The sequence below is a fragment of the Squalius cephalus genome (genome assembly GCF_949319135.1).
Source record: "Squalius cephalus genome assembly, chromosome: 8".
NCBI classification, from domain to species: Eukaryota; Metazoa; Chordata; class Actinopteri; order Cypriniformes; family Leuciscidae; genus Squalius; species Squalius cephalus.
In genome coordinates, this window is record NC_137129.1 from 1,349,199 (window position 1) to 1,372,959 (window position 23,761).

At 40.3% G+C, this 23,761-nt stretch overlaps 2 protein-coding genes across 6 annotated transcripts in view; both read left to right on the forward strand.

Moving 5' to 3' along the window:
- The window catches only part of LOC307162669 (fucolectin-1-like), a 380,376-nt gene that overhangs the window by 10,407 nt on the left and 346,208 nt on the right, over positions 1-23,761 (forward strand). The window lies entirely within an intron of this gene.
- The window catches only part of LOC307162660 (fucolectin-1-like), a 38,444-nt gene that overhangs the window by 10,346 nt on the left and 4,337 nt on the right, over positions 1-23,761 (forward strand). For 2 of the 5 annotated variants that reach the window (XR_013821962.1, XR_013821963.1), the window contains exons 1-2: positions 20,974-21,125; positions 22,273-23,701. Coding sequence is in view for 1 of the 5 variants with exons in the window: in XM_079878132.1 (XP_079734258.1) it covers positions 16,332-16,611; positions 16,787-16,923; positions 17,010-17,042 (450 nt within the window). In the remaining 4 variants the exon portion in view is untranslated. Of the gene's footprint in view, positions 1-16,331; positions 16,612-16,786; positions 16,924-17,009; positions 17,043-17,107; positions 23,702-23,761 lie in introns of those variants that run through there. The other 3 variants (XR_013821960.1, XR_013821961.1, XM_079878132.1) reach the window with 2 other exon arrangements.

Sequence of the window (23,761 nt, forward strand, 5' to 3'; positions counted from 1 at the left end):
GGAGAGCAAACTGATTCCCCCTTCATTTTATCTACCTTATGCCGACCGAAAGGTATATGATTTTCTTTCTTCAGATGAAAACACATATTTTAGAAAAAATAAACTAGACTTTTAGAAATATTATCCATCTCTTGTGTTTGTGTGTCAAATAATGCAAGTGAATAGACACCAAAATGCTGAAGGTCGAAAAAGTCCAAGAGCATTGCTCACATGATAAGTGCAGAAAACATCTTGTGTGAACAACACAGCAAGCTGTGAGTATAGGCTGTATGAAGTTTCTGGCATATGCACTTGCATTATATTGGCTTAGAATAATGGATAATTTAAAAAAAATCTTTGTGGAAAGAAAGTCAGATATACATCTGGAATGGCACGAGTGAAGAAAAAAAAGAGATCATTTTTTAATTTCGGAGTGCATTGTGCCTTTAAAATTGACTGTGGATTTAGATACTGGGTAACACTTTATTTCGATAGTCCACTTTAAACATTCTACTAACTATAAGTAACTTTGCAACTACATGTCAACCTGTCATTAGAGTATTAGTAGACTGTCTGCTTAATATTTGCTAACACTCTGTTTTGTTGGTCCCCTAACAGACATTCTACTGACTATAAGTTACTTGGCAACTACAAGTCAACTTATTCTCCTAACCCGAATCCTAACATCTAAACTTAACCTACCAGTCTATTGACTGTCTACTACAGCCTACTAATACTCTAATGAGAGTTAGTTGACATGTAGTTGAAAAGTTATAGTTAGTAAAATTTCTAAAGTGGACTATCGAAATAAAGTGTAACCAGATACTGCAGTGGATACTTACTAGTGATGGACTTGTTTCTCTGTTGGTGCCTATTCTGCTCCGTAAGTCCAATGCTTGATCTAAAAATATATTTTTTTTTAAAAAGAGTGTTAATAGGATTATTGATCGGGTAACATAGGACCATTTTTTTTATGTTCCATAAGTGTTAGGCTATATAAATCTGGAGAACCCTTACTAAAAATTAACACTGTTTTGCAACACTAACCAAATGGTAATACATTATTGTAATACGTAAAATAGGAAAGAGGCCACACTATGCATAAACTTATATTTGCAAAAACACGTTTCGGCGTGTGCCTTCATCAGTTTGCACGCGCCGAAACGTGTTTTTGCAAATATAGTTTATGCATAGTGTGGCCTCTTTCCTATTTTACATATTACAATAATTTATTACCATTTGGTTAGTGTCGCAAAACAGTGTTAATTTTTAGTTGTTTTATTCCCAAAATTCTTGTGTTTCACAAAAGTAAGTTATACAGGTTTGAAAATACTTTCATTTTGAAAGACATTTATTTTTGGGTCAGCTAGGCCTGTAAACTCAAGAAGATAAAGCTTGTCTGGAGGGTTTGAACCAGTGCATTTGAGCAGAGTAACATGTTCTGTCTCTATTTCACGTGTATTTTATGACAATACTCACCGCATCTGAACATCGTGTGGCTGGATAATATTTATTCCCAAAATGCCTGGATCATGAAACACACACATACACATCAATATTAGTTATTCGTTTTACTTACTAACGGAGATATTTGCAAAAGCTTGCAAAATTGACTCACCAGCTCCAAAACATATTACGACTCGTTAATTTAACTGATCGGTTGGCCATTCCGCGATCAACAATAGATTCAAAAGCCTAGTTTGCAGATTCTTATAGTAAGACTGTGACAGTTCCTTTCTGTCTAAAGATACAATATTCTCAGTTCACTCGTTGTAAAGCATTTATTTTTTATCATAAAGTTAGACAAGTTAACGTTACACATCCTAGCAGCACATAACATTAATACATTCTTGATGTAGCAGAATTTGTATAAAATAAAGTTATTTACCTTCCGTAGATTGCAATATGTCCGTTGTTAAAATTCTTTGTCCATTTCCTTGTTTGTTCTTCATTTACATCCAGCAACACCCAGCAACTCGCTCAAAATAAACATTTAGCAGTCCGATGTAAAACAATGTGCAATTTATTTGGTTGTATAGGCTGGCTGTATATTTAATCAATTGGTTAAATTGTTTTTTCATTGCAGTGCATGATTAAAAATTAAACATTAAAAATTAAAGATTAAAAATACTGTAAGAACTTACAGTAACTGACCATATATAATATGTATTTACCACTGTTCTGATAAAGCGCAATTTAATAGAGCAAACAGTATATTAAACAGAGCAAACACTGCATATATTCATATACAATTCTGTATGTAGATCTATATGAAAATCTAATGAATTGGTATCATGGTGGTGACAGTTACATTCATGTGACCCATAATGGCCCTTTTACACTTTCACAAATTCTTGACCTTTCCTTTAGAAACACTCTTATGCCTAATAATGTCAACATCCTTTTTCACCCTGTGTGGCACTGGTACACAACTTGTTGGTTTAGAGTTAATCCTCTGTCCAACGCAACACTTTGGTAACATTGGCATAATTATATACAAGTTACAACATAATACCCCGGGTTTCACACTTTCACAGGCAAGACTTAAGTAGTCCCAGACTAAAATGCATGTTTGAGCAGTATTACCTGAAAGCAACTGACATATGTTACGACCCTGTGTTCCACTTGCTCGCCTGCTGGTGGCGTTGTTCTTCATTGAGAGTGCAGGAGATCGCACACACCTGTTCCCTGCTTCCACCTAATTAAGGAGAGGATAAAACCTTGGCCTCCACCACTCTTCTTCACTTCGTCCAGGGGATTGACGCCCTCTGGAGAAGTCACTTTTTGGCGTGCCTTTATTTATTTACAACCCATACCAACCTTTTCTCTTCCCCATTTGGATTATGATTTTCCCCTTTTTGTTGAACCCTAGACTTTGTTCTGTTAAGTTCCTGTAATTTTTGTAATAATAAAAATCTTGCAAGTCGATTCATTTGTACTTGTTTCGTTTATGTTCGGCCGAAACGAGCTGGCCGTAACATAAATTGGGTGTCTCGTCCGCGATCCTATTGGGGTAGGAAACGTGGGTAAGTATGGGTTGTATGTGTGTATGTTTTTGTGAATGATTGCCTTTTATAAATGAGAACTCTGGTTAGTTAGAGTGTTTCCAGCTGGATTGTGAATACAATCTTTCCGACGGAGCACTGTTTGTTGTTTTGTTTTGTTATTTTGCCTTTCTTGTTTTCGGAGGTTATCCTGGGTGGAGATTCACTCTCTGTTAGGGGTACGCTTCCGGACTTTCAGTCTGACTGATTGTCGCGGAGCTTAGCGTTTAATGTCGCCCCGAGCCCGGTACATCTCTGAAGACCAGGTAGGATTTAGTTAGTGTTTTCTGAGTTAGGAGCTGGAGTTTTCTCATTTTGTAAACGGTAAATCCATTCAACAAAAATAAGTAAAGGTAAGTCATTATGTTCGTGTGTATAGTGCGGTTTATTCTCGCGCTTGCACTGTGTGTTGACTTGTGGGAAGTCTTCGGAAGTTTTTGTGAATGAGCATAGGTTGCGTAAAACTGTGACGTAGTTTTTTTGAAGTAGTGGCTTATGGGAGTTGTATTTCGTGTAAATAGCGTCTCACGTGTGTTAGCTAAATTAGTAGTTTCGTTTGTGTTGTTGTGCGTATATACATACGAACAAAATGTCTTCGGTGGTCGAAGATTTCTTTGCGTGTCCGTCAGAAGCTTTGCTTGAGAGTTGTACAAAGGAGCAGTTAGTGCAAATCGCCGAACGCTTCAGTGTCGATCTTACTTCTCAAGAGAAAAGGCTGAAGGAAACTATCGTGACTACTTTGAAGCGATCACTTGTTGATAGAGGAGTTATTGAGGTAAGCACTGAGTTAATCACTCCGAGTGAATCGTTTGTGTCTACTCCTGCTGATGTTTATAGTGAAAGTGAGACAAAATTTCCAGAATTGTCTTTGCAAGAAAAGCAATTGTGTTTAGATGCCGCGAAAATTCGTGCTGAACGTGACGATCGCGCTATGAAAGAGCGAGCGGTAGAAAGAGATTATCAGTTAGCTATGCGAAGAATGGAGTTTGAGTTAGAGAGGGAACGTGATGAGAGAGCGTTTCAGATTAAAAAGTTGGAGTTAGAATTAGCAGCAAAGACAGCTGAAGTTTCACAAGCATATCCTGTTCCACAACCGCGTGCGAATGCAGGTGAACCTGTGTTTGACGTTCACAGAAATATGAGATTAGTGCCGCCATTTTCTGAAAAGGAAGTGGATAAATATTTCTATCACTTTGAACGTGTTGCTTTGTCCATGAAATGGCCGAAAAGCTTTTGGACTTTGTTGTTACAGTGTGTGTTCACAGGTAAAGCACAGGAAGTTTATTCTGCACTCTCACTGGAACAGAGTGGTGAGTATGATGTTGTGAAATCTGCTGTGTTACATGCATATGAACTCGTGCCTGAGGCATATCGTCAAAAATTTAGAAATTTGAGTAAAACTGACGAATGTACTCATGTAGAATTCGCAAGAGAAAAAGAGAATTTATTTGATTGTTGGTGCACTTCAATGAAAGTTACAACTAAAGAACAGTTAAGAGAGTTAGTGCTCTTAGAGGAGTTTAAACATTGTGTTCCTCATGTTGTAGCTATGTATCTCACTGAACACAAGGTTGATACACTTTCGGAAGCTGCTATTATGGCTGATGAGTTTGTGTTAACCCATCGTGGGTCATTCAGTTCAGTCAGTCTTAAAACCAGCGACATGAGTAAATCAGTTTTTCTTTCAAACGAAGACAAAGTCTCCTGTGATGAGTAGGAATATTAGGGCGACAGTGACTGAACATTCTAGTAAACCTGCACTCTCACGAGACATGGTTTGCTTTTATTGTAAAAAGCCTGGTCATAAAATATCTGACTGTCTAATTCTCAAGAAGAAAGAGAGATTGTCGAAACCTGTTGCTTTAGTTTCTACTTCACCATTCACTGTTGATACTCGTGATGAGAAAGATTGTCATTTATCTGGTGCTAGTGATAAATCTGTTGATCAGTGTATAACTTCTTCTGTTGATTATACACCTTTTATCACTGAGGGAAATGTGTCATTGCCTGGTTCAAACGAAACGGTGCCAGTACGTCTTCTTCGAGATACAGGAGCCGCGCAGTCGTTTCTTTTAGAAGGAATTTTGCCTTTGACTTCTGAAACCGCTACTGGAACTCATGTATTAGTGCGAGGTTTTGAGATGGGGTTTGTTGAAGTGCCTTTGCATCGAATCCATCTTTCCTCTGCCATTGTATCTGGGGATGTAGTAGTTGGTGTTCGTTCTGCACTTCCAGTCCCAGGGATTACATTTATTCTGGGAAATGATTTAGCTGGTGGGAATGTTTGGGGACGGAGTGGTGTTGCAGCTCCGCCCATAGTTGCATCTATACCTAGGAAATCTGATGTTGAAAACGGTAGAGAATTTCCTGGTTTATTTCCAGCCTGTGCAGTTACTCGATCCATGGTAAAACCATTATCTGAAGGTCAAGTTGAAGTTCCACTGCATGACACTTTCTTTTATACTGTTAATACAGGTAAGCCAGGATCTGATGTGTCTAAATGTCTTGAGCAAAGAGACCTGAAGTCCTGTCCTTCGTTGTCTTCTGACCAGAAAGATTCAACAGTGCTGAAAAGTGAATCTGCTGATACATCTGAGGTTCTATCCACTCCTGTGAAAACCAATGTTGATCTCTCCGATGTTGATGAATGTTCTCTGACTTCTTTGTTACAGATCTCTCGAGAGGATTTAATTAGAGCTCAACAGAGCGATGACACTCTTAAACCTTTATTCTCTGCAGCAGGGTCTAAGAAGTGTTCTGATCCTCTGTCCTCTTCGTACTTTCTGGAGGATGGTCTGCTTTGTCGGACAGTGGTCCTGCATAAAGATGTTTCTCTGGAACCTAAAACTCAGATTGTGCTTCCTTTTACAGTGAGAGACTCTGTGTTGCATTTGGCTCATCAAGGACTTGCTGGTCATACCGGAGTTCGTAAAACATATGATCGTGTCTTGCGACAGTTCTATTGGCCTAAGGTAAAACGAGATGTGGCAAAACATATTCGATCTTGTCATACATGCCAGATCACCGGTAAGCCAAATCAAAAAGTGCCTGTTGCTCCGTTGCAGCCTATTTCTGTCGTCTCCACTCCTTTCGAGCATTTGATAGTTGACTGTGTTGGTCCTTTGCCCCGGTCTAAGACTGGTCACCAATACCTTCTAACCGTCATGTGCCAGACTACTCGTTATCCTTCTGCTTATCCGTTGAGGTCCATCACTACCAAATCTGTCTTGAAGGCCCTCACTAATTTCATGTCGACCTTTGGAATTCCCAAAGTTATTCAATCCGATCAGGGTTCGAACTTCATGTCAAAACAGTTCTCAAAAGCCCTGCGTCAGCTTCGAGTAAACCACAATATTTCTAGTGCCTATCATCCGCAGAGTCAAGGAGTTCTTGAGAGGTTTCACCAAACCCTGAAGTCCCTTTTGAGGTCATATTGTGTGGAACTCGATGCGGATTGGGAAGAAGGTCTGCCATGGATGTTATTAGCGATACGTGAGGTAATCCAAGAAAGTCTTGGGTTTAGCCCAAATGAATTAGTGTTCGGACATGTAGTGCGAGGACCTACGGCTGTGTTAGCTGATGAGTGGCGAACGTCTAAACCTTCTGAAAACATTTCAGATTATGTGAGTGGATTCCGGCGTAGACTGTATGAGGCACGAGCTCTCGCTAAAAAGAAGTTGAGTAAATCTCAAATAAAAATGCAACAACATTTTGACAGAAAAGCTAAGCTGAGAGAGTTTCAGGTGGGTGATCAAGTATTGGCTTTGCTGCCTCTACCTGCCAACCCATTTCAGGCTAAATTTACAGGCCCCTACAGTGTAGCTAAACGTCTTTCCGATAATAATTATCTGTTGAATACTCCTGACCGGAGGAAAAAAGTACAAGTCTGTCACAGTAACCTGTTGAAATTGTATATAGCTCCTGTTCGTTCTGTTACTGTTAATGTGGTAAACTCTTGTGACTCTTTTTCAAAATCATCTCCTCTCTTTCGCAGCACGAGTGGGGATTCGTTAGAGAATGCTGATGAGGATGAGAGTTTTCTTTCTCGAGAAAAAGTCGACGGGCGACTTAAAAACTCTGAGATTCTTCTTAACCTGTTCTCTCATCTTTCTTATTTAACAGAGAAAGAGAGGAGTGATGTCACTGAGTTGGTGTTGTCATTTCCTTCTCTTTTCCTTGACGTTCCCGGTCGCACTTCTGTCATCGAACATGATATCGACGTAGGAACCTCGAGTCCAGTTAAACAGAACGCCTATCGAGTCAATCCTTTTAAAAGAGATTTGCTGAAACAAGAGGTGAACTATCTGCTTGCTCATAATCTGGCTGAATCTAGTTTCAGTTCGTGGAGTTCCCCTTGTGTTTTGGTAAACAAACCTGATGGCGCATATCGATTCTGCACAGATTATCGAAAACTTAACTCCGTGACAAAGCCGGACTGTTTTCCTTTACCTCGAGTTGATGACTGCGTCGATCATGTTGGCTCTGCCCGTTACGTCAGTAAATTCGACCTCTTGAAGGGGTATTGGCAGGTGCCCTTGACTAGTCGCGCGAAGGAATTATCTGCCTTCGTTACGCCTGATGCCTTCCTGCAGTATACGGTAATGCCTTTCGGAGTTCGAAATGCACCCGCGACGTTTCAGCGACTCGTAAACCGTATACTGTATGGAATGTCAGGATGTGAGGCATATCTTGATGACGTCGTGCTGTATAGTTCCTCTTGGACTGAACATCTTAACCAGATTAAACAACTCTTTTCTCGTTTAGCAAAGGCTAATCTTATCGTTAATCTCGCCAAGTCTGAGTTCGCGAAGGCAACCGTTACCTATTTGGGTAAGGTAGTGGGGAATGGTTGTGTAAAGCCCATTGAGACTAAGGTTGAAGCCATTTGTAACTTTCCAGCTCCCACCACTCGTCGTGAATTGCGACGGTTTCTCGGCATGGTGGGATATTATTCACGTCAGTTTTTGCGAGAATTTCGCTAGTGTAGTTTCACCTCTCACCGATTTATTGAGTCCGAAAGTGCCTTTTTGGTGGTCTGAGACATGTCAGCAGGCTTTCGAAAATTGTAAGGCTTTGTTGGCATGTGCCCCTGTTCTAACAGCTCCAAATTTTGAAAAGTCTTTTAGTCTTGCAATTGATGCGAGTGCTTGCGGTGCGGGCGCTGTTCTCTTGCAGGAGGATTCGAACCAGGTTCCACATCCTGTAAGTTACTTTTCTAAGAAATTTAATCGACATCAACAGGTATATTCCACCATTGAGAAAGAAGCTCTTGCCCTAGTGTTGGCCGTACAACATTTCGAGGTATATCTAGGGTCAATTGCTGCACCGATTATCATTTATACGGATCATAATCCTTTAGTCTTCTTGAATCGGATGAGGAATCGAAACCAGCGACTTATGCGATGGAGTCTCATTTTACAACCTTTCCATCTTGAGATTAAACATATTCGAGGAAAAGACAACATTATAGCTGACACACTTTCTAGAGCGTAAAATCGTGATCTCTGCGTTGCCTGTTCTTCTCTTTCTTTGCATCTCTAGGGCCCAGAGGTGTTGTAGAATGAAGAGGAGTAGAAGACGTTTCTTTGGATCACTAGAACTTTTTATTGTGTCCATTTTGGGTGGTGCTTGACTGTCTTTCCTTTGGTTTTTAGATTCGTTGCCGAATCTTTTTTGAGGAGGGAGGTGTTACGACCCTGTGTTCCCCTTGCTCGCCTGCTGGTGGCGTTGTTCTTCATTGAGAGTGCAGGAGATCGCACACACCTGTTCCCTGCTTCCACCTAATTAAGGAGAGGATAAAACCTTGGCCTCCACCACTCTTCTTCACTTCGTCCAGGGGATTGACGCCCTCTGGAGAAGTCACTTTTTGGCGTGCCTTTATTTATTTACAACCCATACCAACCTTTTCTCTTCCCCATTTGGATTATGATTTTCCCCTTTTTGTTGAACCCTAGACTTTGTTCTGTTAAGTTCCTGTAATTTTTGTAATAATAAAAATCTTGCAAGTCGATTCATTTGTACTTGTTTCGTTTATGTTCGGCCGAAACGAGCTGGCCGTAACACATATCTTATGGCAGTGCCATTGTTTTGTCTCAAGATGCACGCCAGTAATGTTTTTTTTTTTTTTTTCTAAGGCACATTTTTAAAAGCTATAACTAAATACCCAAATTGAACTAAGGACAAATCCTGGCTTTATCTAAACCATGTCTGTGAAACTGGGTCTGGGTTAGAAATTAAGGGTTAGGTTAACCCTAACCCTAACCTTAAGACTTGCCTACAGACTTTTATTTAACAGCATGGTGTTAACTGCAGTGGTTAGGCCTTTAGCATTAATAAAGGACAAAAATCTTCTCACTGTGACAGTCTGTTTAGTAAAGATTGTTTGTATGGATTGTCCCTAAACTAGAGCTATTGATGCATTCAAAACATACCTGTATCATAAATATCGTATTTACAAATTGAACATACATGAACGCCGCCACAATGATGAAAATATGAGTAGGAAGCTTGGGATTTTCTTTTAGCCCGATCTTGAAGAGTTATGAGTGTGTCAGTGAGAAATATGTAATACCACAATACTTTGGTATTTAGCAGTTACATTGTCAGGCTTTTCTATTTACGATGAAGTAAGCTAATGCCTGCACAAAATATGACAGTATTATAGTATTACAATATAACATGTAATGATACATTTTACAGTGGCTTCATAAATTAATTTAAAACATAAATAGTAAAATAGTAAAACCTCATGAATACAAACTTCCCAGGAGGACTTAAAAGCATCATGTGTGCATCATGAACCCTGTTGGTGTCTGACCAGCAAGATCAATTTAACAGTTAATGATATAGTCCGTAAATTAACAGTCAGTTTATTAATTTACAGATATTGTTTGTCATTTTGTTCTGAACTAGTTCTGGCTGTCAGTGGACGTTTATATTATGGCCGGATTGGACATCTTTATTCACGTCATTTATGGACTGTTTCTGGATGTCAAAGGACGTCCAGATTATAGCCAGTATGAACGTCTTTTCTGAACTAGTTCTGGCTGTCTGTGGACGTTTAGATTATGGCCGGATTGGACATATTTATTCATGTCATTTATGGACTGTTTCTGGATGTCAAAGGACGTCCAGATTATAGCCAGTATGAACGTCTTCTCTGAACTAGTTCTGGCTGTCTGTGGACGTTTAGATTATGGCCGGATTGGACATATTTATTCATGTCATTTATGGACTGTTTCTGGATGTCAAAGGACGTCCAGATTATAGCCAGTATGAACGTCTTTTCTGAACTAGTTCTGGCTGTCTGTGGACGTTTAGATTATGGCCAGATTGGACATATTTATTCATGTCATTTATGGACTGTTTCTGGATGTCAAAGGACGTCCAGATTATAGTCAGAATGAACGTCTTTTCTGAACTAGTTCTGGCTGTCAGTGGACGTTTAGATTATGGCCAGATTGGACATCTTTATTCACGTCATTTATGGACTGTTTCTGGATGTCAACGGACGTCCAGATTATAGTCAGAATGAACGTCTTTTCTGAACTAGTTCTGGCTGTCAGTGGACGTTTAGATTATGGCTGGATTGGACATCTTTATTCACGTCATTTATGGACTGTTTCTGGATGTCAACGGACGTCCAGATTATAGTCAGAATGAACGTCTTTTCTGAACTAGTTCTGGCTGTCAGTGGACGTTTAGATTATGGCCAGATTGGACATCTTTATTCACGTCATTTATGGACTGTTTCTGGATGTCAACGGACGTCCAGATTATAGTCAGAATGAACGTCTTTTCTGAACTAGTTCTGGCTGTCTGTGGACGTTTAGATTATGGCCGGATTGGACATCTTTATTCACGTCATTTATGGACTGTTTCTGGATGTCAACGGACGTCCAGATTATAGCCAGTATGAACGTCTTTTCTGAACTAGTTCTGGCTGTCTGTGGACGTTTATATTATGGCCGGATTGGACATCTTTATTCACGTCATTTATGGACTGTTTCTGGATGTCAACGGACGTCCAGATTATAGCCAGTATGAACGTCTTTTCTGAACTAGTTCTGGCTGTCAGTGGACGTTTAGATTATGGCCAGATTGGACATCTTTATTCACGTCATTTATGGACTGTTTCTGGATGTCAACGGACGTCCAGATTATAGCCAGTATGAACGTCTTTTCTGGACTAGTTCTGGCTGTCAGTGGACGTTTAGATTATGGCCGGATTGGACATCTTTATTCACGTCATTTATGGACTGTTTCTGGATGTCAACGGACGTCCAGATTATAGCCAGTATGAACGTCTTTTCTGAACTAGTTCTGGCTGTCAGTGGACGTTTATATTATGGCCGGATTGGACATAATTACTCAGTGTCATTAATCGACTAATTCTGGCTGTCAATGGACGTTCAGATCATGGCCTGGACGGGCGGACTTGATATCAACCGGTTTTGTACTTCCACAGACGTCGCTTGCTCAGTGGGTATGGTCACTACCTGAAAGAGCACGATTGTTGTCACGATTTGTTATGATTTCTCTTACATTATGAGCGCGCTTTTTGACGTGCCTACATTTGTAATAAAAAATTTTTGGTCAGCAGTAAAAATTGTAAAACGAACAGTTCTGTTTGTTTAAAAATCCGTACTGAAATTGAACCGTATATATATATATATATATATATATATATATATATATATATATATATATATATATATGTATTTATGTATATGTGTATGTATGTATATGTGTATGTGTATATATATATATATATATAATTAGTGCATCACCATTATGCAGGCATTCATTTATTAATAATATTGATATAAATTATTGTCTATATTGATATAAATTATATAGTCTCAATCTATATTCCGTTAACTCTATATTGGCCAGCTCTAGTATGCATCCTAGCAAAAGTGAATGACTGTAATTAGTTCAAAATTATTGTCATCAATGCTTTTCTTGAGCAATAATTTTTTTCTTTTTCTCATTTGGCAGACACAGTGATGACCAACTTTCCTTCGGTGACTGAATGGGAAATAAAAAAATGCAATTTCTGGTCATTTTAAACAAGCACCAGGGAGAGCAGGGGGTGGTGGTTATGGATATAAAGCTAACAATTAATTCTTAAAATTTTTAGTATCTTTAAGTTGTTTTACATATTTTCCAATATTTTATTTGTTCATTTTTATGTTTGAATGTTGTCTAAGTTGTTGATATAATTGTTCTAAATAAATCCCTTTATAATCAATTAGTTTGGATGGATTTTCATTCATGAGAACCTGTTATATTTGAGTGAAAAGAATCCTTATGCCTCATTTTGTTGTCTATTACATGTATATGTAGTGTAATTGATGACTAGTCTATTCTTGGGCTATGGTTAGACGTCTATTAGATTTTCACTGACAGCCCAAAATCAGCCTTGTTTTAGCCTAGACCCATATTGCCTGTCTATTAGACGTATATATGTAGTCGTTTAAAGGAGAACTCCGGTCAATTTTAACATTGAGCTCATTTTATTGTACATTTGGAGTGCTGTCAATACAGAGAACAACAACAAAAATCGGTGTTGCCTACACCGAGTTATTCTATTTTTAAAATGTGCACCCTGTTGACTTCAATGGGGCAAGTACTAAACCTGCTTTTAGCCTCTTAACATCCTTGATGTGTCATTACAAGTGCACAGGTCATGTGAGTGATTCCTTCTGAGTGAACACGAGTGAATCTGACTGCAGTAGATGTGCACGATATGTATAAAAATTATGTTATTTAAGCCAGCGCAAATACCTGTGTTTACATCCTGTTTTTCGGTTGAAGTCCAAAGTAGTCGATTGCCGAGTTCACGCGCATAGGTTTAATACCTATGATCACGCGCGTGAACTCGGCAATCGACTACTTTGGACTTCAACCGAAAAACAGGATGTAAACACAGGTATTTGCGCTGGCTTAAATAACATAATTTTTGTGATCTATAGTATCGAACGCAGCACTTAGATCAAGTAAAACTAGTATTGAGATACAGCCTTGGTCAGAAGCTAAAAGTAGATTTTAACGAGCGCAGTTTCAGTGCTATGATGCGGCCCGAATCCAGACTGAAACTTTTCATAGATAGCATTTTCTTGCAAGAAAGAGCCCAGTTGAGTGGACACAACTTTTTCTAGTATTTTAGACATAAATGGAAGATTTGAAATGGGTCTATAATTTGCTAGATTATTATGATCTAATTGCCCCTCCTTGAACTGCCACCTTAAGGTGGTGGAGGGGTTTGAGTACCCGAATGACCCTAGGAGCTATGTTGTCCGGGGCTAATATGCCCCTAGTAGGATCTCCCAAGGCAAACAGGTCCTAGGTGACGGGTCAGACTAAGAGCGGTTCAAAAGCCCTTTATGAGAAAAATTATATCGAGGACCGTGACGTCGCCCGGTATGGCGCAGCCGGGGCCCCACCCTGGAGCCAGGCCTGGGGTTGAGGGCTCGTATGCGAGCGTCTGGTGGCCGGGCCTCCCTGGGTACCAGTTGAGGGGCCACACATGTAGAGCCCATAAGTCGGGGCGAGGGTGCCAGATCGTCCCATTCGCCTGTGTGAGGAGATCTTTCCTCAGTGGGACAGGCCAGGGGACTTCGTCCATCATCTGAACCAGCTCTGGGAACCACGGCCTGGATTTCCAGAGGGGGGCCACTAGGAGGATTTGGCATCCACTCTCCCTGACCCCTGTTTGATGACCTGGGGAGTCATGGAAATGGGGGAAACTGGGCCAGGGATTCTCCATGCTCTCATAGTTGTAGAGTCGATAACTGTGCCCAGAAAGATTACACTCTGGCTGGGGTTCAGTTTGCTCTTGGATAAATAGATTTTGAGCCCCAGGCATTCCAAATGGCTGAGGATCGAAGCTCTGTGTGTCAAGAGTTCGGTCCTCGACTGCCCCAGAACAAGAACAAGTCGTAAATGTACGGGCCACTGGTCCGCCTGAGAGAACAGGTCTGATGACGGTGTTTGAGCAGGAGAAAGCGAGGCACGCAGGGAAGTGGCCGGCGTGGGCTCGCTTATTTCCATACTCTCGGGCTGCCATTGGCTGCGGCGCTTTTTTTTCCTTGGCAGAAGTAGAGCAGTAAAAGGAAGAGGGAGCTGTGGAGATGGCGTCGCCATCTTTGGAGAGGGCTAGCCGCGTCCGCAGTACAGAGACAGGCATGCTCTCACAGACAGAGCAGCCACCGGCAGAAAGTGCGGCATTTATTCTGCTAATGCGTGTCCTGTTTAAAATGTGCAATGTTCAAATGCAAAGACAGCACGTCACAAATAGAAGCCCTTTTCCCTGTGGTATTTAGTATCATATATGGATATTGGAAAATAAATGAATTAGCCTATCTTAACTGTACACAATGTTCCTATGTTTTTATCCTTTTTTTAATTTTTTTTTTTTACTGTGTTCTAGGGTTTTCTTAATTTTAGACTAGTTGACCAGCACACATTATTTGCAATGCAATTATATAATGCATGTGTGTCGTCGTCCAAACCGCCCATACAATTCAGCCTATTATTGATTTTTTATTTCCACTTCCCTTTTATCCAAAGAGACGGAACTATTTGCACTGTATTTATCAATGGGAAATACATCATGCTAAAATAATCTGTCATATAGGCCTACTGTGGCTCACATTATTGGGGTCGCTTGCAAGTCGCAGGAGTACGTATTACGTGACCAGCAACATATTTCTGCTTCAAATATTGTGCGTAGTTAACAGTGAGTGGTGGTTTCAGACATTATTTTATTAAAGTGCATTTGTCAGTGCCGCACTCGTACTGACTCTTATTCTGCCTGACAGAAAGAAAAGCTCGTCGCTTACTGAAGGCGGAGCATTTTGACCAATCAGATGAAAGGGCCGTTTCAGCACCGCCCACATGTGCAAATGAAATATCGAACCCATAAACCGATTTGTAAACCACAAACGAAAAATGAAAAATCGAGCCAAAATCTAATTTTTCGTATTTTAAACTAAACTAAAAAACGAATAAACGAGCTGGTTTTCATTTCTCGTTATTCCATTCCAAACAGGAAATGAAGTGAGACACACATCTCATGTATTGTAGATGCGTACACAGAAGATAACTGCATTTTTAATGTATCCTCCAAAAACAATGCTGACAGCAATAGAAACAAACTTTCCCATAAAGAGGTGATATTTCCGCTATAAATTGATTTCCAGGGGCTTTTTTTTTAAACCTTATGAAATATATGAATCATCATGTATGTCACGGCCTTAATTTTGATCGATCAATTCAGTTAGAATGATAAAGCACTACTATAGCGCTGTTACCAGTAAAATAAAATCTGTATCAACAAAATCCATCTTCGCACTGCAGATGTGAATGACATTAGATTTTATTTTCACAGTATAATGCAGAGGAGCCATGAATGCATTTACACTGCAATTACAATTGCATAAAAAATGTTATGAGATTTATGTTTTATAAATTACATTTTGAATCAAATCAAAGAAAGGCCGTCTCCAGAAACCCGAATGAGCCGTGTGTTAGAGTTCTCAACGGGCCTTAAAATTACAACCTGACCCGACCCGGCCTGTGGCTTTTAAAGCCCGGACCCGATGTAACCCGACACATCAACATGAATTATCTGCCCGAACCCGTTTTTTTGTTTGTTTTTTTTCATACACGTATTATCATGACCAGCAGACGGGAATTCAAATCAACCTTTAATGTTCACGCCTTTTAACAATACAAACAATAAACACTTTCCAGACCTCTGATTTTCCCACTCCTGTAGTAGCGACGGTGAATTCACCTGCGGCAAGTTTACTTCTCACCAACTCCATCTTCTTCTCCAGGCTAAAGGCGTGCACGCAGCGGCATCAGGTCTGCCCCCGCCCCTCTCCATGATGCACGTTGCACGCAGCAGCCAGACTTTCTTTACGGTGAACAGCAGCGATGATTAATAATTTGTTTGTTTTTTTTCACTGAGCAGAAAAGATTAAGCCCGAGGTCTGACCCGACCCGAGTCATTTGCTTATATTTTCGACCCGAACCCGCGGCTCCCGTCGGGTTTGTCGGGCCGACCCGACCCGTTGAGAACTCTACTGTGTGTTATCCAGCGTTGCTGTTGATGACGGTCATTATCTGGGAATATCAGACCTGGGAATGTCACGACTGACCAATCAGATTCAAGTATTCCAGAGAGTCGTGTAATAATCATTTGTATTATATACCTTAATTTTGCCCATTATATTGGGATTCTACTTTAGCACATAAAAGTAAAAAAAAAAAGAAATTTATTTTTTTTATGTTATACAGGGAATCTTGCTCTTGGAGCCACAGCTGTCCAGTCTTCCACATACGGTGCAGCAGAAGCTCAAAGGGCTGTCGATGGCAACAGGGATTCAAATTACGGTCATGGGTCATGCAGTCATACTAATGCGGACAGAGACCCCTGGTGGAGAGTTGACTTGGGGAAAGTCTACAAGGTAACCAGGGTTAGCATCACTAATCGTGGAGATTGTTGTGCAGGGAAGATAAATGGAGCTCAGATCCGTATTGGCAACAGCCTGGAAAATAATGGCAACAATAATGAGCTGTAAGTATTGTCTCTCTCTTAATACTTACACTAATGGTTAGAAAATGACTGAATAATATAAAATTACTTTGAATAAATCCTTTTAATATAAAAACTTGCCTTTGACAGAAGTATATTTAGCATGAATCATGCCATTTTAATTCGCCCCTCTCTATTTCTCTGTGTGTCTTCACAGGGTTGAAACTGTTGTGTCCATCCCAGCTGGAGTCACTAAAACATTTATGTTTCAGCCTATTAATGGCCGATATGTCAACATTTTTATACCTGGGCACAATGAATATCTCCATCTGTGTGAAGTCGAGGTGTTCGCAGGTAAGGGACAGTGAGAGAAGAATCTGTGATATAATTTGATTAAGTTCTTATTAATGTGTGTATAACTGTTATTATTTTATTAACAGAAATGTACACATCAACGTACAACTGTTTTCCAAGTGAGTGTTTTTCATTACTTTCAATGTTGTCAGTAACACATAATATAATGCAATATTCTTACTAAACATTTGATAACCAATATCAGGACCCCGTCTTAGTACATGGCTACTAACCACAAATAAATACATTTGGACACAAATATTAATTTGAGTTGAAATAATATATTAGCTCACTTAAATAAATGCAAAGCTTCCGTGAGGAAAACAATATTCCCACCAAGACAAACAAACTAGTTCAAACAAGACAAACATTTAAGGGGTAATGTACAGTCATGTACAACAAATTAATAATTACATGGATATATTGACTTGATGAAACAGTTTTAAATTCTTGCCTGTTTATTATCTTAGAATCCATTACAGTGTACAAAAACAGTCATTCTGGCAACGAGACAAACACTACTGTACTCTTAATACTAAACATACTTCAATATAATCTAAATATCTGAATACAATCAATAACTATAACAGAGACTCAACTGGCACCAGTTGTGTTTGTATGAAACGAGAGAGAGCGGGTCCACAGTGTGATATAAGAAACATTTAGGAAAGGCCGGCTCTAGAAACCCGGATAAGCTGTGTGTTATCCAGCGTTGCTGTTGATGATGTCATTATCTGGGAATATCAGACCTCGGAATGTCACGACTGACCAATCAGAATCAAGTATTCCAGAGAGCCGTGTAATAATCATTTGGATTTCAAATATAATTATTTTGCCCTTTTTATTGGGATTATACTTTAGCACATTACAGTTTTTTTTTTATTCGCTTTGGCACTAATTTCACAAAACTCACAAAAATAACAAAAATCCAAACTGATCTCACTTGTAACACAGCTAGTCATTCTTTCAAAACCTAATCTCATGCTTTCATTACAGTTATACACATTTCAGTCCACATAATCATTGTTTCAAACACAAGATTATTGTAATATGTAATGAAAACATTTGGTTTAATCACCGAAACACAACAGTATGTGGCAGGTCCAATGAAGTTCTGCCTGCATGTGGTTGGTTAGGCTACTCATTAAGTTTTGTCCTATCAATGGCTGTAGTAGAGCGTATATAAATGGGCGGGCTAGAGTGTGTAGCGTCACGAGTCACCGCCCCTTTCTTCCGGGTCGTTCCTTCAGTCGCCTTTCAGGTATGTTTGGGGATGTTGGCTGAGTTGTTAATAGCACACCGTGGCTAACGTTAGCCTATTTTTAGGGTGGCATATGAAGCCCTGCGGCTGGCATTGAGGCGAGGTTGTCCTACTTCGGGTAGGTGAAAGCCATGATTGTGTTTTCTCTAATATCCACTTGTATTGTAGTGGCACCCTTGTTTGTGTGCAAAGGTTTGAGTGAGGCCAATTCCAGAACGGCCAGTACGGGTGTTTACAATTCAGTACGTTAGTACCGCCGGCGCGCACGTTGTCCTCCCGACAGACTGGACGAGCCATCAGCTTCCAAGCATATGTGTTGTGTCTGACTGATTTGTTGGGGAGATCGCACCCATAAGGTATGTGCTTCTAACGCGTTATATGGCGAGTGGTAATCCTTTGTAGAGAGAAATTTATTTTTTTAATAACAGTTGCTAGTCGTTAACTTGTGGAGTTAATCTGATTATTTAACTTGTAATTTTATAGATGTATTCAGTACAGATTGATCGGGTCTGCATGATCGATTAGCTACCGTGCTGTGGCTGCGTGGGACTACAGTCCGAAGGCGCTGTTGCTTTGTGGTTGTGTTTTGATTAAATTTGCGTGTGTGTGCGTGTGTGCGTGTGTTCTGCTTTATATTTTCTTTAGTATCTAGTGTGTTTGACTGTAAACATTGTTAATGTGAGGTTTGTGTTATTGTATTACATTTACATTTTGTATGGTTTAAGGAGGTTAATTTTGTTGTTTTCAATCCAGTTAATGTGAGTCCTGGTAACTGTGAATTCTTTAATCTTGGTTATTCGTGTGTTTTGTGTGGCAATAAGTGAACTTTAATTTTCTTTTTTTTTTTGTATTAATAATTTTGTGATCCGTGTTTGTAAACTTTTTGATTTGGAGGGGGTTAACCGTGAGCGGTGAGATTCTCTACCCCAATTTGTCTTGTCTTTCATGGAGTGATTTTCTACCGTGATAATTCTGAGTGTGTGTGATAACCTAATTCTGTTACAGGAGCGGAGTGCTTAAGGCAGGGGTGGATTGCTGGTGGTGGTCTTCTCCTCACGAGTGCTGTGTCTTGAGTGGTGTGTGTGTGTGTGTACGTGTGCGTGAGAGTTGATGCACAGGGGTACGGGAAAAGTGACTTACTGAGGAGGCCTTATTGGGCCCTTTAGCCCCTGCTGTCACGCCTCTGCTCCTTTTTCTCGAAGTGAGATGTCGCCGACTACTCAGGTCGCTCTTTGGGTGTCATATTAAATGGTGTCACTGTTGTCTACCTTAAATGTTATTGACGGTTTGTTGTGTCCATATAAAGTCTCCTATCTTTAATAAAATGTATACTTTTGTATCCACGTCTCCTGCCGATTTACTGTGAACTGACCTGTGTTGCTTTAACAAGAAATTTAATTGTCCCTGGCAAGATTCCAGGGTGGCGTAGTCGCTAGCTGTCGATTCATAGATTCCTTCCGTGCCCCACCACAAGTATTATAACGTGTCTGCCTTAGACGGGAATCGAACCTGGGTCTGCAGTGCTCAAGTGCAAGGTGTTTACTACTGAGCTAACTCCCCAACAACTGAACCCAAGAGCAGAAGAGCAGTTAGCTAGGATGCCTGTGTTTCTTTCCAAAAATATAATCTTTACTTGAAGAAAAAATACAAAGTACAAATAAGGAAAGCCGAGCTTCCATAAAACAGTGAAACAAAATAGACACAAGGGTCAAAAGGTACAATAAAGAACAAACTTAACTTGAGAACTGATCACAGAGCACTGAAGCACAGAGTACATAGGCTCAAGACTGAACACAAAGGCAGGGAACAAACAGACTTGAGGGTTAATGAGCAGAGTCCTGAACAAGGTTAGGGACGTTGGTGGTATCTGCAGGAGTGGAGAGAACAGGGCTCAGAGTGTGGCTCTGTCCCAAATGGCACCCTAAGCACTCGCGGTCTTCCTCTGAGTCCGCATTTTCATGACGTAACGCCACTGTCGGGAAGAAGTCTGCTGATCTCGCATCAGTGCGGTAGTACATAGTACTTTTAACAATCAATTAATTCAACGCCAAACAATGCAAGATACATGTTTCAATTCACCCTTGTTGGTGAAATAATTACAGTAATACAGGCTACAGTTGCCACATTAGAAAATACACTTACATTACATAATTTATGAAACTGAATCCATATTGTTTGTTATAGTATCTATCTAGTGTGTTATCAAAAGGTGTGATGAAGTTATGAAACTGCCATGAGGTTTTGTGCTAGAACAGTTTGCTGGCAATACAGTAAATGTTTTCACTGTGTCATATGACTGAATCTCTTCTGTAGTTGACCTTTACAGATGAAGGGTGAGTTACAGTAATGTGGCAGTCTCTACCATGGTAATCTCTTTACATGGCATACATACTGTAATGTACTATGTTTTATGCCATCTGCCTCCCTTCTTCTGATGCATCTCTGATCAATCTGATGTTATACAGTCAGTGATGGAGTACTCGAGTCCTGGACTCGGACTCGAGTCCGACTCGAGTCCTTATTCTCTGGAATCGAGTCCGACTCGAGACTCCATTCACTGGACTCATGACTCGACTTGGACTCGCGGACTGATGACTCGTACTTGGACTCGGACTCGAGGATATATAAAATCGGACAAGACCGGCCGTGATCTATTTTTCCCCTCACAGACACTGCTACCGCTCGCTCTCCTTGCTTGACAACACACTCACTGACGTCACTCACTTTACGCTGCATTCTCGTGCATTATTCGCGGGCTAAATGTTGACATTTGGAAAATGCAGAAAGATGTGCCCCGGATCGTGAAGTTCGCCTACACGGATTTTGCATCTAATGCTGGAAAGAGCAGCGCTAAATGTTGTGTGTGTAATCGCACAATTGAGGAAAAGACTGGGACAACTTCAAACTTTAACAGACATCTGTCACGGATGCACCCAGAAAAGTAAGTAATATGCTTTCCATTGGTTTTCTCCACAAAAACTATTATTGACTAATGCATATATGATAATAAACAGAGGTAGCTAGGGTTGGGCGATGTCTGCCTATTTGGCATCAGACGTCGACGATGTCTAACTTGCAAACATCGTGATGGACGATGACATCGGGATGGGGGGGATGGTGGGGGGGATGGTGGGGGGGGTGGAATAACGTAACACATTTAACATTAGATAAGTTCCTCTACATCATCAGCAATTTCGATTTTAGCATGCTTTGCAGCAGCTGAGCTGACCACTAAGGAGCGAATGTACAGTGACGTGACATAACTGCTAGATTCAAACTGTGCTTTCTTTTGTGCGCGCTGAGCCAAAGACGATTGTAATGTATTCCTTCCGCTAAAGAAAATAGTCCGTTCCGCGTCCATAGCAACGCTCTGTTTTTCATGGCAACGTTGTGTTATACCTCGCAGCGGTCTGTTATCAAGAAATAACAAGAACAAGAAATAAGGCATTCTACATTGGAATTCAGCCAAGCCATGTAATAAATAGCCTACATATAATTTATAGCAAAACAATACATTTATAGTTTGTAAAATACACAATGACCACTTACTTTCATGTATTTCGGGAGAAACTGATGAATTCAGGAAGAAACCAACCCTAGAAGAAGCTTGTCGTTTTATTGTTAACTGTTAAATTGTTTTACATCGTCAATCTTTTTCTCTCGCTTTTTCCTCACAGCCACACTCAGTTGGACACCGCAACATTGTTTAATCCCTTTACAATGAAAATCTCTAAAGTTATTTTAATTTTTACAAAAATATCTTTAAAATACAGTGTCCTGAAAAATGGACGTTTCTTTTTTTGCTGAGTTTATTTCTGTAATACAGTGTTAATGTTACTTATAAAAAAATTGCTCAGCCCTGGAACTCAGTTGACTGATCATCCAAAAATGTATTTAAACAATTAAATAAATATAATCGTGCCACAGCTAGTTGACAATGATTTGAACTAAGGTTCTAGTGATCAGACAATTCTAAAAAAAAAAAAAAAGACTATTCTAGTGATATTATACACATTTCTAGCTGCAAGAAAGTGTGCCTGAAAAATGTTGCTTGATTTGGCTTAAATGTATATAATTTCTCCCACTAGGTACCAACAATACTGTGCCTCCGTTGCATCACATTTGACACCAGCTGCTTCAGGTCAGAGTGCCATTACATCATTTTTCCATGCTGGACACCAAGGGATCTACGAAACCAAACATCCACGTCAAAAGGCTATAAGTGATGCCCTTGTAAAAGATCTCATCATTAGCTGTTGCTTGCCTCTCTCCATAGTTGACAATGAGGATTTCAGGCACTTCCTTCATGTCCTGGACCCTCAGTATAGGCCTATAGCAAGATCCACTATCTCCTCTGTTACCATTCCTGGAATGGTAAAAGTTCAGAAGGAATGGATAAAGAGCCAGCTGGCAGAAGCATCAAGTGTTGCTGTTACTACAGACATTTGGAGTGATCGCAAGATGCGGTCATTCCTTGAAGTGACAGCACACACAGTGACTGAGGTAAACCATGTACTCAGCCTTCAGTCATATCTTCTTACCTGCGAAAGAGTTCATGGCAAACACATCGGAGAAAAGATTGCAATGATATTTGAATGCTGTGCTGAAGAGTATCTGATTAAGAATAAGATCAACTTTGTCATCACTGACAATGCGTCCAACATGAGGAAGGCATTCCAGGCCCGATTTCTGTCAGACGAGGATGAGGCTGCAGAAGTTCATGATCCCAGGACATTCATGGAGCCGGAGGATGAAATCTGGCAAGACCTGACTCCAGAAGATCAAGAGGCAGTCAATGCCACTTTGGATGAGAACTGTAAGATGCAGAGACTGTCGTGCTTCACACATTCACTGCAGTTGGTCATAAAAGATGGTTTGAAAGAAGCCAGTGGGCTGTCAGGCACCCTAGCCAAGCTGTCCCGTGCAGCCAACCTCCTCCACAGTGGCACCTCATTTAAAGACTGCTTTGAAGCATACTTCGGTGATGCAACAATTCCAACAGCAAATGCTACGCGATGGAATTCCACTTTGAAGCAAATAAAGGCATATGTGAATTTTGACATACAAAAGCTAGCATATGTGTTGGACTTAGAGGGGCACAAAAGTCTAATCCTATCACAGCGAGAATATGCTCAGCTTAAAGAACTGATTGAAGTTCTCGATCCATTCTTAGAGGCAACCAACCTGACTCAGGGAGAGAAAACTGTCACTGTCAGTGTTGTTGTGCCCTGTGTCCTCACTCTGCACAGTCATCTGCAGGAAATAAGAGGAAGAGTCAGATACTGTGGGCCTCTGGTGAGAGCTCTGGAGAACTCCATAAAAGCAAGGTTCACAGAGATCTTCAGTGCAGTGATGATGCCGGGATGTGAGCCAGATGAAGGAAGAGGTCCCACCAAATTTCCTTTCACCATTGCCTACTTTGTAGCATCTGTGTTGGACCCAGCATTTGGTTTCCAGTGGCTAGAACATGATGTGCAGCTGGACAATAGCATTAAAGGGGAACTAAAGAGTCAAAAGGTGAGAAATGTTTTTTCATGTTTACCTCTATGAGTTTTACGTCCACATTCAATATGTAAG